The sequence below is a fragment of the Narcine bancroftii genome, chromosome 3, assembly GCF_036971445.1.
Source record: "Narcine bancroftii isolate sNarBan1 chromosome 3, sNarBan1.hap1, whole genome shotgun sequence".
In the NCBI taxonomy this organism is placed as follows: Eukaryota; Metazoa; Chordata; class Chondrichthyes; order Torpediniformes; family Narcinidae; genus Narcine; species Narcine bancroftii.
The window spans coordinates 264,182,419-264,198,466 of record NC_091471.1 but is presented as its reverse complement, the minus strand read 5'-3'; the positions used below and the strand labels follow the sequence as shown (position 1 = coordinate 264,198,466).

Sequence of the window (16,048 nt, the reverse complement as noted above, 5' to 3'; positions counted from 1 at the left end):
CATTTGCAACACAAACATTTTGAATCAGAGTTTTAAAAATATCTCATTTCTCACAGTCTGGCATGCCTGATTCATTTGTTCTTGGTTTTGACGTCATTCTTGATCAAGTGCCAAAAAAATGTACAATTATTTTCCCTGGTCATTTAGCTGAATTGGAACTGATTCCAATCATCTATTTGCTGGCTTGCCAGAGCCTAGTCCATGCAGATATCATCTCTAATTCCAGCCAACATAAACATTATCGCATTCCATCGATTGTACCCTTACAGAATTTACTTGGTGTGAAATCCCCTTCCTCTTCCATCCCCCACTCAACCAACATAATTCCTAACACTGTACAGTTGCTGGAAGCTCACAGTACTTTAGCTCCTCTCTAATGGTTTTTGTGGATGTAATTTCTCACCCAGATTTCACGTGCTAATCTGTTATTAACAGTGTTCATAAATAACTGCATTTAACATCTTGCTTTGTATGTGCTTTTGTTTCCCATGTAATCCTATTGAGTGTGACCTCAAGAGATATTCAAAGTATAGATTCATTTTGGTCAATATTTTCAGGAACCTCAAAAGTAATCAAGTAAATTCCACCACTCTTGTTTCTCTCATACCTTACTCTTAACCAAGACAATAACTCTCCTCTGCCTCAGAGGGACAATCGCTTTGTTGAAGCACCTTGGGTCTGTCCATCTCAATAGCCTGGGTCTCCCAGTGGCCACCCATTTCAACTCCCCGTCTCATTCCCTTGCTGGCATGCCAGTCTATGGTCTTGTGCCCTACCAGACTGAGACCACCCGCAAATTGAAGGAGGAACACCTCATCTTTCCTCTGGGCACCCTCCAACCAGATGGCATTAACATTGATCTCGGGTTTCCGTTAAACCCCCACCCCTCTTCTTCCCCCCAGCCCTGTCTCTGTCTGTCTGTCTGTCTGACTGTCTCTCTCTCTCTCTTCCCTTTCACAGAGCCAAAATCAATTCTCACCTTTCCTCTTATCATATTCAATTAACACCTTCTGTGGGTTGGACTCCTCCCCAGTATTCTAACACATCCATGTTCCTTGCTTATTCCTTGAAGAGCTCAGGCCCAAAACATCAGCAATATACCTTTACCTCCTATGGATGCCGCAAGATTGGCCGAATTCCTACAGCATTTCTGTGTGTTTTTATTATAATAACTCTCAACTGCTCTCCTGACCATAGAAACCAAATGCAGGAGTTAAGACCCAATGCATTTCATATTCGGTAAATTATTTTTGAAGTGCTTGCAGTACAACCAAGGCAAATGAAGTACAAATGTAGGAGCCAGACTGTGCACACCAGGGTCTCAAACTTTAATGAGATGAATGGCCATATGAATGGTTTGTTTACAGCATGAAGGAGGGCTTTTGGCCAGAACACAGTCAGGATTATGTGCTCAGCTCAGATAGGTCTTGAACTGACAATGTTCTGTGGACAGTTTACCAACTAAGCCATTCTCACACACCCATGGGTGAAAACTGTGGATGTTCAGAACATTGCCCTGATGGTGGCTGAGGCCATGATGAAGAGACTGGGTATTGACTGGGCCTGGTAATTATACCGTTTATACTATCATCTTAGCACATCTGTGATATTCACTACAAAGCTAGTTACATACTTTATTTCCTAACAGAACAGACAGACAGAAAAGAAACAGAACTCGTATTGTATGTCATACACATTCACAAAGCTTCACATTCAATTAATCACTGAGTACACTACAGTGCAACACAAATAGGCTTGTAGCAATAAACATATTGACGCTATGTAGACCATCACCATGACTTAGTCAAGAAACTAAATCACCGCAAATGTCTGAACTCAAACTGGATAGAACTAGTTGAAACCCTTGATTGTTATGAATGAATCCGTACTACATTAAACTTAGACCTCATCCAAAAGCTCAACCGCATTACAAGAGCATCAATAATCCTTTTAAAATCTTGATCATTCTCCAGTATACCCAACCCATTGTCCACCAAATATCACAGTGGAGGAAAAAGCAAGTTGATCTCAATCAGAAATGCAATATTGGCCTTCAATATTATTTTGCAAATCTTCTTTTCTTTGGCTTGGCTTCGCGGACGAAGATTTATGGAGGGGGTAAAAGTCCACGTCAGCTGCAGGCTCGTTTGTGGCTGACAAGTCCGATGCGGGACAGATAGACACGGTTGCAGCGGCTGCAGGGGAAAATTGGTTGGTTGGGGTTGGGTGTTGGGTTTTTCCTCCTTTGCCTTTTGTCAGTGAGGTGGGCTCTGCGGTCTTCTTCAAAGGAGGTTGCTGCCCGCCAAACTGTGAGGCGCCAAGATGCACGGTTTGAGGCAATATCAGCCCACTGGCGGTGGTCAATGTGGCAGGCACCAAGAGATTTCTTTAGGCAGTCCTTGTACCTTTTCTTTGGTGCACCTCTGTCACGGTGGCCAGTGGAGAGCTCGCCATATAACACGATCTTGGGAAGGCGATGGTCCTCCATTCTGGAGACGTGACCCACCCAGCGCAGCTGGATCTTCAGCAGCGTGGACTCGATGCTGTCGACCTCTGCCATCTCGAGTACTTCGACGTTAGGGATGAAAGCGCTCCAATGGATGTTGAGGATGGAGCGGAGACAACGCTGGTGGAAGCGTTCTAGGAACCATAGGTGATGCCGGTAGAGGACCCATGATTCGGAGCCGAACAGGAGAGTGGGTATGACAACGGCTCTGTATACGCTTATCTTTGTGAGATTTTTCAGTTGGTTGTTTTTCCAGACTCTTTTGTGTAGTCTTCCAAAGGCACTATTTGCCTTGGCGAGTCTGTTGTCTATCTCATTGTCGATCCTTGCATCTGATGAAATGGTGCAGCCGAGATAGGTAAACTGGTTGACCGTTTTGAGTTTTGTGTGCCCGATGGAGATGTGGGGGGGCTGGTAGTCATGGTGGGGAGCTGGCTGATGGAGGACCTCAGTCTTCTTCAGGCTGACTTCCAGGCCAAACATTTTGGCAGTTTCCGCAAAGCAGGACGTCAAGCGCTGAAGAGCTGGCTCTGAATGGGCAACTAAAGCGGCATCGTCTGCAAAGAGTAGTTCACGGACAAGTTTCTCTTGTGTCTTGGTGTGAGCTTGCAGGAGCCTCAGATTGAAGAGACTGCCATCCGTGCGGTACCAGATGTAAACAGCGTCTTCATTTTTGGGGTCTTTCATGGCTTGGTTCAGCATCATGCTGAAGAAGATTGAAAAGAGGGTTGGTGCAAGAACACAGCCTTGCTTCACGCCATTGTTAATGGAGAAGGGTTCAGAGAGCTCATTGCTGTATCTGACCCGACCTTGTTGGTTTTCGTGCAGTTGGATAATCATGTTGAGGAATTTTGGGGGACATCAGATGCGCTCTAGTATTTGCCAAAGCCCTTTCCTGTTCACGGTGTCGAAGGCTTTGGTGAGGTCAACAAAGGTGATGTAGAGTCCTTTGTTTTGTTCTCTGCACTTTTCTTGGAGCTGTCTGAGGGCAAAGACCATGTCAGTAGTTCCTCTGTTTGCGCGAAAGCCGCACTGTGATTCTGGGAGAATATTCTCGGCGACACTAGGTATTATTCTATTTAGTAGAATCCTAGCGAAAATTTTGCCTGCAATGGAGAGTAGCATGATTCCCCTGTAGTTTGAGCAGTCTGATTTCTCGCCTTTGTTTTTGTACGGGGTGATGATGGTGGCATCACGAAGATCCTGAGGCAGTTTTCCTTGGTCCCAACAAAGCTTGAAAAACTCATGCAGTTTGGCATGCAGAGTTTTGCCGCCAGCCTTCCAGACCTCTGGGGGATTCCATCCATTCCTGCTGCTTTGCCACTTTTCAGTTGTTCGATTGCCTTATATGTCTCATCCAGGGTGAGGACCTCATCCAGCTCTAGCCTTAGGGGCTGTTGAGGGAGCTGGAGCAGGGCGGAATCTTGGACTGAGCGGTTGGCACTGAAAAGAGATTGGAAGTGTTCTGACCATCGGTTGAGGATGGAGATCTTGTCGCTGAGGAGGACTTTGCTGTCTGAGCTGCGCAGCGGGCTTTGGACTTGGGGTGAGGGGCCGTACACAGCCTTTAGAGCCTCGTAGAAACCCCTGAAGTCGCCAATGTCCGCGCTGAGCTGGGTTCGTTTGGCGAGGCTAGTCCACCACGTCCTCCTCCTCCACGTCCTCCCCCTCAAAAGATGCTCACAAACTCAAGCTAGCATGCTGGAACATCAGAACCATGCTAGACAAGGCTGACAGCCACCGACCTGAACGTCGGTCTGCCCTCATTGCACATGAACTCCTCAGACTTGACATCGACATAGCCGCTCTCAGTGAAGTCCGCCTGGCAGATGTAGGCAGCCTCCAAGAACGCGGCGCGGGCTACACACTCTACTGGTCTGGCAAGCCTTCGGATGAACGACGCCTATCTGGTGTAGGCTTCATGGTCAAGAGCTTCATTGCCTCCAAACTCGAAAACCTTCCGACAGGCCTCTCGGACCGAATCATGTCCATGCGACTCCCCCCTCAAAACAAGCGTCGCATCACCCTCATCAGTGTCTATGCTCCAACCCTCCAGGCGGAACCAGCAGAAAAGGACAAGTTTGCAAATCTTACAGACAAAGAAAATACCCCACTCACACACATTTATGTTATCTATACTTTTGTTATGTACATTCAAATAAAGTCTCTACAACTTTTGAAATTCTCTTTCCAATTCTTTCATTACTGCCTTTAATGCTGCCTTTCAAATTCCTTGCCACAAACCAATATCCTGTCTCTCGGAATATATTTTTGAGGTATTGTAACATTGGTCTTTCTCCAATCTTCCCATTTTCAAGACACAAACAATTCTATATCTTTAATATTTGGTCCATCATTATCTCCGAAGCTCTCTGGGATTCTTCCCTACCTTTGTATAGTTTTCATTTTCCCACACTGTGTCTAATCACGTTTGTTTTTGGGTTCTTCTCCCCTCCTCATCCAGCGGCTCCACTTTCCCAATCAGTGCCTTGAGTGTTATATTTTGTTCTCACACACAATCACCCATGTAGACAATGCCCTCACTTTTCCCATTCTTGCTCTCTGGATTAGAATTCCGTACACTTCCTTCAGCCGGCATTCTCCTCGAGAAGGCATTACCTAACTTTCCCTCTGGTCAGACATTCTCCACCTTAATACTTTACAACTCCAGAAATAAGAAGGCTGAACTTAGTAGCATGATGAGGATGGAGTGGAAATGTTTGCCTGCGGTTTAAAAAAAAGATAAATATAAAGATCAGGGGGAAGGATGGAGAATGGTGTTGTAAAGTGACTTGAACAATTGAGCAGCCTAAAGTTCAAACACAATTTCAAAGCCTATCCTTACTGAAACTAAATTAGTTAAAAGTTGTAAAGTTTACATTTATCATTTTTTTTCCTCGTGCAAACATTTCCATTTGATCATTATGGTGCTATCTTCAATCTTCTTATTTCAGCAGACATTTGCAACTTTCTCTCTTATCCTCTGATTCTCTTTTCCTCCCTCACCCCAGGGAAGACATTCTAGATTTTCTTTGAAAAGAGAGTCATAGGGGGAAGGCAAACAGAAAATCAACAACAATATAGGTAGAAAGGGGATGAAGTCCTGCAATTTAAATTTATGGGGAGTTAAATTAAATGCTGGACCCTAATCTCATAATTAGTTCCTGTGCCACTTTGCTCTTGAGTAACCGAACAGGAGAGAAGAAATGCAAGTAGGAGTGTATGGCTACAAACTGGTGCAGGATGGAGAGATTTAGATTCCAGGACCAATTACAGTCAAAGTTAGACAGCAAGGAAAGAGCCCTATGGGCCAAATTGTCCAAGTTAACCATGGTGCCGAGCAAAGCAAGACCCATGTGCCTACATTTGGTCCAAATCCCACTAAACCATTCTTATCTACATATTTGTCCAAATGTCTTTTAAATATTGTAATTGTACCTACCTTTACCAGCACCTCTGGCAGCTCATTCCATATATCCACTGTGTGAAATGTCTGCCCCTCAAATGTCTTCTCATCTTAAAATTGTGTCCTCTATTTTTAGACTCCTCTACCCTTGGGGGAAAAAAGATCGTGACTGCCTACTATATGAATGCACCTTGTGATTTTATTCTCCACAGATGCACACACGCCAAACCTGCTGTGTTTCTCTAATTTTCTTTGTTTCAAAAGGGAACTTTCAGATGTGTGGATCTGCAGTGTTTTGCAACTGTATTACTGTTTACTCATCAATTGGCACTGGGAGGTCAATGCATCTCCACAAGGCTGGAGGTCATGCGATGAAACCTTCTCAAATTCACCCCAGCAAAATTGACAACCCTGGTTAAGAAGAAGACCTGTCCTTCTTGCTATCTTGAAGAAAACTTTTAATGAACAGGTCCCAGGTACCACCATTACGTTGGGTGTTGGTACTATAGTGGAAAGGATTTTTTTTTTAAATTTAAATTTTAAATTTAGACATACAGCACAGTACCAGGTGGGAAGGAAAGGAAGAAGGGAGCTGGGAGAAGCCACATTAAAAGCTGTTTGTCTAGCCTGTATCTTTGGCTTGGCTTCGCGGACGAAGATTTATGGAGGGGGTAAAAAAGTCCACGTCAGCTGCAGGCTAGCCTGTATAATTTACACCCAATTAACCTACACCCCCAGTAACTTTTGAACGGTGGGAGCCATTCCCCAGAGCCCTGGGGAAAAACCACGCAGAGTGAAAGTACAAACTCCTTACAGACAGTGCGGGATTCAAACCCCTGTCCCAATCGCTGGCACTGTATCGGTGCTGGGCCAACAACCACGCCAAATCTGCTGCCTCTGCAAAGTACTTCCTTCTACTTCCAGAGAGGAATTACTATCTGCTATTATTTATTACTCTGGAGTAAATTCTGAGACCAACTGAAGAGCATTAGGATTCTCCGAAAGTGGAATAAATGAGCTTCAGTGTTTCGTCTCTGCCTCAGACCACATCGTTTATATCAACTGTCCATAAAATTAACTGGACAAGACTGTGTGGAAAATAAATCAATAATACTTCAGTAGTTAACACATTGTTTTTTTTTTATAAAGGAACTGGAAAAATGGTTGCCAATTGAGCAGCCTAAAGTTCATACACAATTTTAATTCTTTTTTTAAAAAAAAACTGAAATAAACTTAAACTAGTTAAAAGAAAATAAATACATTTATTTCTCAATCTCAAACAGATGACAGACTATTTCTTCTGTTGCACTCTCCCCAAAGAAAGGATTTTATTTCCGTTGAATAACCTGAGCAATTTAAATAAATGGCTGTTGACAGATTTTAGCCAGTTGTCAACATCCCCGGCTATCTAATTATCAATTTAAATTACAAAGAGATACTCGAGAATAATTGCTAGTTAGCTGGAAGTGGTAGGAAGCCAAATTAATATGTAAGGAGACAGTAATTTTAATCAACTGTCTTCATGTTAGAATCTTTCCCTGATCATCAGTTTAAAGGCAATAATGACAAATTTGGGCCATGGATTGTAATGTTCGGGTCTGGAATCTTATACTGACTGGCCTAAGAATTCTAATTGAAATGCATCTATTGTCAAAAGGCCAATAATTGTAAACTTTATGAATCTCAGAATCAGGATTTATTGACGTGAACAAGTCATGAAATTCAGTGTTTTGCAGCAGCGTCACAGGGCAAACATTCATATTATAACCTTCTTATGGCATTACTATATAAAAAAATAAAACAATAGTGCACAAGAAGTAAGGCAGTGTCTTTGGTTCATTGATCATTCAGGAATCTGATGGTAGCAGGGAAGAAGCAGTCCTTGTGCCATTGAGTGCTCATCTTTAGGCTCCTGTACCTTTTTCCCTGATGGTAGCAGAGTGAAGAGGGCAGGGCCTGGGTGGTGGGGTCTTTGAGGATCGAGGCTGCTTTTTTTAAAGACACTGCATCATGTAGATGTCCTCAGTAGATGTTCTCTTTGCAAATAGCCCAATAAATCTTCATTAAATGATCTGGTTCTTGTTTAGTTAGCATGTCAAATGGGATAGTTCAGACCTTGTACATGTGCCTGGCAGTTGCAAGTACATTTGTCCCTTAGAAATTGATCCTGTACTTTTCATACTCTCACAAAGTAGGAAGGTGTGGGGATATCAAACAGGAACCAGCAGCTGGTACAGAGGGTGCGACTGACAAAGGAGAAGCATTCATATTTCAAAATCCAGCCGATGAAATCTGCACAGGACTGCTCATGAGAAGGAAAGGGAGAAGGGAGCTGGGTGGTAAGGGAGAAGCCACATTAAAAGCTGTTTGTCTAACCTGTATAATTGAGCTGAAAAGAGGGTTGGTGCCAGAACACAGCCTTGCTTCACGCCATTGTTAATGGAGAAGGGTTCAGAGAGCTCATTGCTGTATCTGACCCGACCTTGTTGGTTTTCGTGCAGTTGGATAATCATGTTGAGGAACTTTGGGGGACATCCGATGCGCTCTAGTATTTGCCATAGCCCTTTCCTGCTCACGGTGTCGAAGGCTTTGGTGAGGTCAACAAAGGTGATGTAGAGTCCTTTGTTTTGTTCTCTGCACTTTTCTTGGAGCTGTCTGAGGGCAAAGACCATGTCAGTAGTTCCTCTGTTTGCGCGAAAGCCGCACTGTGATTCTGGGAGAATATTCTCGGCGACACTAGGTATTATTCTATTTAGTAGAATCCTAGTGAAGATTTTGCCTGCAATGGAGAGCAACGTGATTCCCCTGTAGTTTGAGCAGTCTGATTTCTCGCCTTTGTATTTGTACAGGGTGATGATGGTGGCATCACGAAGATCCTGAGGCAGTTTACCTTGGTCCCAACAAAGCTTGAAAAACTCATGCAGTTTGGCATGCAGAGTTTTGCCGCCAGCCTTCCAGACTTCTGGGGGGATTCCATCCATACCTGCTGCTTTACCACTTTTCAGTTGTTCGATTGCCTTATATGTCTCATCCAGGGTGGGAACCTCATCCAGCTCTAGCCTTAGGGGCTGTTGAGGGAGCTGGAGCAGGGCGGAATCTTGGACTGAGCGGTTGGCACTGAAAAGAGATTGGAAGTGTTCTGACCCTCTTTTCAATCTTCTTCAGCATGATGCTGAACCAAGCCATGAAAGACCCCAACAATGAAGACGCTGTTTACATCCGGTACCGCACGGATGGCAGTCTCTTCAATCTGAGGCGCCTGCAAGCTCACACCAAGACACAAGAGAAACTTGTCCGTGAACTACTCTTTGCAGACGATGCCGCTTTAGTTGCCCATTCAGAGCCAGCTCTTCAGCGCTTGACGTCCTGCTTTGCGGAAACTGCCAAAATGTTTGGCCTGGAAGTCAGCCTGAAGAAAACTGAGGTCCTCCATCAGCCAGCTCCCCACCATGATTACCAGCCCCCCCACATCTCCATCGGGCACACAAAACTCTAAACGGTCAACCAGTTTACCTATCTCGGCTGCACCATTTCATCAGATGCAAGGATCGACAATGAGATAGACAACAGACTCGCCAAGGCAAATAGCGCCTTTGGAAGACTACACAAAAGAGTCTGGAAAAACAACCAACTGAAAAACCTCACAAAGATAAGCGTATACAGAGCCGTTGTCATACCCACACTCCTGTTCGGCTCCGAATCATGGGTCCTCTACCGGCACCACCTACGGCTCCTAGAACGCTTCCACCAGCGTTGTCTCCGCTCCATCCTCAACATCCATTGGAGCGCTTACATCCCTAACGTCGAAGTACTCGAGATGGCAGAGGTCGACAGCATCGAGTCCACGCTGCTGAAGATCCAGCTGCGCTGGATGGGTCACGTCTCCAGAATGGAGGACCATCGCCTTCCCAAGATCGTGTTATATGGCGAGCTTTCCACTGGCCACCGTGACAGAGGTGCACCAAAGAAAAGGTACAAGGACTGCCTAAAGAAATCTCTTGGTGCCTGCCACATTGACCACCGCCAGTGGGCTGATATCGCCTCAAACCGTGCATCTTGGCACCTCACAGTTTGGCGGGCAGCAACCTCCTTTGAAGAAGACCGCAGAGCCTACCTCACTGACAAAAGGCAAAGGAGGAAAAACCCAACACCCAACCCCAACCAACCAATTTTCCCCTGCAACCGCTGCAATCGTGTCTGCCTGTCCCGCATCGGACTTGTCAGCCACAAACGAGCCTGCAGCTGACGTGGACTTTTTACCCCCTCCATAAATCTTCGTCCGCGAAGCCAAGCCAAAGAAAAGAATAATTGAGCTATCTTCAGTTCTCAAAAAGACGTATTTTAGTTTAGCTTATTTATTTATATAGCACGTTTAAAACAACTCACATTGACCAAATTGCTGTACCGATCAAAAAGACACCACAACAAGTCCAGAATAAAACAAATACGAGAGGTTAGAATACAAGGTGACAATCAGGTGCTCGAGGAGGACTCAAGACACTAGTGAATAAAAGTACATTTTCAATCTGGATATAAGAGTTGATGAAGGGGCCAACTTGATGAAAAGAGGAATGTTTGGGGCTGCAACAGTGATCTCCTCTGAGTTTATGATTTGAGTGCGAAACAGCCAAGAGCCCCTACTTAGCCGACCTGAGGGGATCTTGAAGTGGAATAAGGAGTTCCATGATATAAGAGGGGGCTAGCCCATTATGGGCTTTATAGACAAACAGGAGAACTTTAAAATCAATCCTGAGCTGTACTGGCAGCCAATGGAGGGGGGCTAGAGTAGGAGTGATATGGTTTCCCCTTCTTGGCACCTATCAGGAAACTGGCTGCAGCATTCTGAACCAGTTGCAGACGGGATAATGAAGACTGACTAATAGTCTAAACGGGAGAATATGAGGGCATGGATAACTTTCTCAAGATCTTTAAATGAAAGGAATAATTTGATTTTGGCAACAGTGTAAAGATGGAAAAAACTAGCTTTTACTACTGCATTAACTAGTTTGTTGAACTTGAAGGTGGAATCGAATATCACACTAAGGGATTCAATTTGGGGTTTAATGAGGGTGGATAAGTTACCAAGACTGTTGGAGATAATTTTGGTAGAATTAGGGGGACCAAATAGGATTACCTCAAATTTGCCCACATTTAGCCACAAGATATTTTGAGCCATTCAACACCTCATGTCCTCTAGACAGTTAGTGAGGCTGGGTATCTTGGATTGTCCATTAGGCTTCAAGGGGAGATACAGCTGAGTATCATCGGCAATAGCAGTGGAAAGAGATGCCGTGTTTTTGAATGATATGACCAAGGGAAGCACATATAAAGAAAAGAGATTGGGGCCCAGAATAGACCGCTGGAAAGGGTAGCTGAAGATGAAAATTTGCCCATATTAACTGAGAAAATCCTATCACTAAGATATGATTTAAACCTAGTTCAGGGCCATCCCATTGACTCCAACTCCATACTGGAGACAGTCTATTAAAATAGCTACTACTCAGAGAAGAAAATTTTAATGTAACCCCCAAGGGAAAATGAATTATTTTTATGACATCTTCCATTAGATGAGTAATAAAGTGGTACAGGTAGTTAAGTTCGCTGTTGTATCAGAGACCAGAGAACAGACCAGGGATGGGGATTGTCAAATTTCGACATACAACACGTAACAAGCCCTTCTGGTTCATGAGCCCACACTGCTCAAATACACCCATGCGACCAATCAACCCACAAACCCCATACATTTTTGGAATGTGGGAGAAGACTGGACCATGGGGAAAACATTCAAACTCCTTAGAGACAGTGCCAGATTCGAACATGGGTCACCGGAGCTGTAATAGTGTTATGCTAACTGCTATGCTAACCGTTTTGGTGAGATCTGGACTGAGTGCAGAGAGAATGTATTGATCAGTGGACAGATTTTAGCCAGCTGTTTTATTCAGAAGGTGTGGATGTGTGAAGGCTGGGATCCCAACAAGGGCACTGTCTGACCATAGGAATGGGGGGATTGGTAGGGATCAACAGCCTCAGCTGATGGGGCTGGCAAGGGTGTGGGGCTTGGCAGAGGGTTCAGGAAAATCCAAGCATCATGAGGAGGAGATAGAGGGCTGGGATAGGATAGGCAGGTGCAACTGAGTTCTACAATTGGGGAATCTAAGAAATAAAAGTGTGAGGTCCAGTTCAAGAGGACCCCATGCAGTTTTGTACTGCAAGGACCAATTTGTCCCTGTTTTGACTTAGAGCAGTCACTCCCAAATGCAGGGACTATGATTCAGAATTAGAAAGGAAATTGTCTCACTGAATTAAGACTGGAATGACCAGTCAAATTTGTCTAGGGGCCCGATTCACATTCTGCTCTGGGTATAATCAAAAATAAATGATCAACTCTTGTAAATGGTAAAAGTTCCTCGTTACAAATTATTGGCCTTGTATTGGTGTTTGTGACACCTTTCAGTCCATATAAATTGTTTTTTAAAAAAGCACAGTCTCAAAGAGTGAGCAGTGATGATCTCAGACACACATTTACAACATCACTAAACACTGTAAATGGCCATCCGCATCAGCCAAAGTAAACACATCAGATTCATGCCCATGTTGAACCAGGAGAAAGTCTGGGCTTTGCTCGTGTGGTGATACAACCACCAGCCTGCTGCAGGAAGACCACCTGTACCTGCAGGAAGACCACATAAGGGCTGACTCCACCTGGCCGGCTATCAATCAGCCGACCTGAATATAGACCTGAGCCGGCCCCTCCTGAGCCAGTCACACGGGAGCCACCGAAGCCTGAACCAGTGTTCAGACTTTTATCTGAATAAAGCCTTTTGTACAGTCTTTTGAGTTTTGAGTTTGCTTGCTGTTACCTCAGTGCACAACAACATGTTGAACATAAAAATGGAATCTCTAGATGATAGTGAAAAAAACACAGAAATGCTGGAGGAACTCAGCAGGCTACACAGCATCCATAGGAGGTAAAGATACATTACCAACATTACAGGCCCGAGCCCTTCATCAAGATCGGAGCAAGAGAAAAAAAAAATCAGGCAAATGTCAGAATAAAAATGCTGAGGGAGAAGAGAAGAAAGAACAGGAGGAGCAGCACAGGCCAATAGGCGAAAGGCCATAACTGGACATGGATAGGAGGACAGGAGAGGAAAGGTAAGAATTGATCAGGCGCCTGTCTGCTTGTTGCTCATTTCTTGAGGCCTAAAGTGTTGGAAATACATCTTTACCTCCTAATGAAAACAGCATGTTGCTCCTCAGCATTTCTGTGAAAGGGCTGAATGCCCGGAGCACTCATGAAGAGGTTGCTCTGCCACACGGAATTCTGGGAGGGCGGGTCCACCATCGCTCGATGCGTCACTCAGACGTCACCGGTGGAGGGTGGGTGCCCCTCTCCCCAGGGATGCCTGGTGGGGAGTGTGAAAGGATGCAGGGAACTGGTTAGCAGTGGTCCAGTGTGAACGGAAAGAGCAGCTTTTTTTAACCGGTTCATTGAACGGCCAATTTACAAGTTAGCCAGTGTGAAAAGTTTGTGGCTTTCTGTGTTTCACACCTCTGATAATAGTTATCTTTTCTCCACCTTGATTGCAATTATGTGTAAAATGGCTCCATATTCACTCTACTTCTGCAAAATTGTTTGCACATCTTTTAAATCCAACTTTATTCCAAATACTTTTGTATTCAAACTGGTTTCATAACTCGATCATGTCTGTACTAACATTGGATACAAGTGGTTTGATAAAACTCACAGATTTCTGATGTAAATTAGTAGGGACTGAAGCACCCAGCAGGCACACACACTAACCAGAGGATCCAGGGAAAGGAGTAATGTCTGCATGGTGTAACTAGGAAGTAAGAGGGCAGAGTGAAAGGCCTGTAACAACATGCTGCTTCTTACCTTCACACTTCTAGCTGTGGAAGTAAGAGGGCAGAGTGAAAGGCCTGTAACAACATGCTGCTGCTTCTTACCTTCACACTTCTGGCTGTGCTCATTCTGTTTATGCCCTGCAGGACATTTACATTCATAGGATCCCACGGTGTTAATACAGTTTCCTCCCTGGCACAGTCCTGGGATTGCTTGACATTCATCCACATCTGCCAAAGAAAACACATCGGTTTCACGCCACTATTCTACCAGAGATCTGGGTTCCTCCCCTCTCAGCCATTGTCAATGGAGGCCCTTCTGTGGAGGGGGGGGGGTGGGGGGAGAAGGGGGGGGCACACCACAATTGAGTAAAAGCCTGGTTTTCTTTTCACCTCGCATTACATAAATATTTTATTATGCAGTCACTGAGGGGTAAGTACAGAAGAAACCAAATCTTGACTGCTTCACAGGGAAGGGAGCCAATAAATTTTGAGCAGTCTGGGAGTGGGGTGTCATGGTCAAAAAATGTTTGATAATGATAGTCACCTTTTCTCCACCCTTATCTGTGTGCACTGGCTTTCTGATTACCTGCATAGACAGACCTTGTTACTCTTAGTATGACCAGATCACTTCCCCTCTCTGCTTTCTGCAGGGACCACTCCCCCCATGACTCCCTTATCCACTTCTCCCTCTCCACCAATAATCCTCTTGGGACCTACCCCTGTGACCACAGGAGATGCTCCAACTTACACCCGCACCTCCTCCCTCACCACCATTCAGGGCCACAAGCAGTCCTTCCAAGTGAAGCGATGTTTCACTTGTGAATCTGCAAGAGTCATCAACTGCACCCAGTGCTCCTGCTGCGGTTTCCTCTACATCGGAGAGGCTGGAATCACTTTGTTGAGCGCCTCATCTCTGTCTGCCACAATAGCATGCATCTCCCAATGGCCACCCATTTTAATTCTCCATCCCATTCCCTTGCCGACATGTCTGTCCACGGTCTCATGTTCTGCCAGACTGAGACCACCCGTAAATTGGAGGACAACATTTCATCTTCCAACTGGGCACCCTCCAACCAGATGGCATTAATATCGACTTCTCTGGCTTCCATCAAACCCCTTCCCACCCCCTTCGTCTCTCCATTCCCTGTTTCCTTTTCCAGCGATATGATAAATTTTACCTAGTCCCTTATTGGTCTTTTGTTGGTCTGGATTCCTCCACTATTGGTTGAATTCAGAGACTTTCTGATATATCCTGCTTCTGCCTTTTTGATTTTTTTCTTGAAGAAGGACTCAGGCCTGAAACATAACTTTGTGTCCTACAGATGCTGAAAATATCAGCTGAGTTCTTCCAGCATTTTGGAGTTTTTACTACAATCACAGCATCTACAGCCTATCGTGTTTCACTCAGAACAAGGGAGGGAACCTGCCGTGTCCCACTTTCCAGCAGCATGAGGTGAGGCAGTGAAGATGAATTGCAGGGGCAAATATTTCAATACATTCTGGAAGAGGATGAAAAGCCTCACATCTCTGATGTGACAAATTAAAGAGAAATGGATCGGAGGTCAATCCACAGGATCATAATGGTAGCAGAGAGGATCACTGGAGTCTCCCTCTTCCCCCCCACCCCCCCATATCGTCGTGATCTACTGAGATCGTTGTCTGAAGAGGGCGCGCAAAATCATCTGAGGACTCTTTCCTCCCTGCACGCAGCATCTTTCAGCTGCTCCTGTCGGGCAAGAGATACAGGAGGATCACACCTAGCACCACCGGGCTGAGGAACAGCTTCTTCCCACGGGCAGTGAGAATGCTGAATGACCAAAGGAACTGCTCACACTAACTGCCCAAGACTCTCATTTGTAGAAAACAATATTCATTTATTTTTTTATAAATACTTATCCTGCATATGTATTGTTTATCTGTAGGTGTGTTATGTCTGGTTGTATGCCTGCGTGTTTTTACACCAAGGACCAAAGAATGTTGTTTCATCAGGTTGCACTGGTACAATCAGATGACAATAAACTTGCCTTGATGTGGTCAGGAGAGTAAAACCTAAAAAGAGAAATCAAGTCCCATTCTGCGCTGCATGTTTTCAGCCATGACCAGTGGTGTTCAAACCTTTTCCTTCCACTCACATTCCACCTCAAGTAATCCTTATGCCATCTGTGATTAGTAAGGGATTGCTTAAGGTGGTACGTGAGTGGGAAGGGAAGGTTGAGAACCACTGCTCTAGACCCAATTGTTACTGAAATAGTTTGCTTGAGAAAAATGGT

At 44.8% G+C, this 16,048-nt stretch overlaps 1 protein-coding gene across 3 annotated transcripts in view; it reads right to left on the bottom strand.

The window, feature by feature from the left end:
- fbn2b (fibrillin 2b) overlaps positions 1-16,048 on the bottom strand; it is a 231,149-nt gene that overhangs the window by 126,125 nt on the left and 88,976 nt on the right. For all 3 annotated transcript variants that reach the window (XM_069927972.1, XM_069927973.1, XM_069927974.1), the window contains one exon: positions 13,881-14,006. In XM_069927972.1, the coding sequence (XP_069784073.1) occupies positions 13,881-14,006 (126 nt within the window). The remainder of the gene's footprint in view (positions 1-13,880; positions 14,007-16,048) is intronic.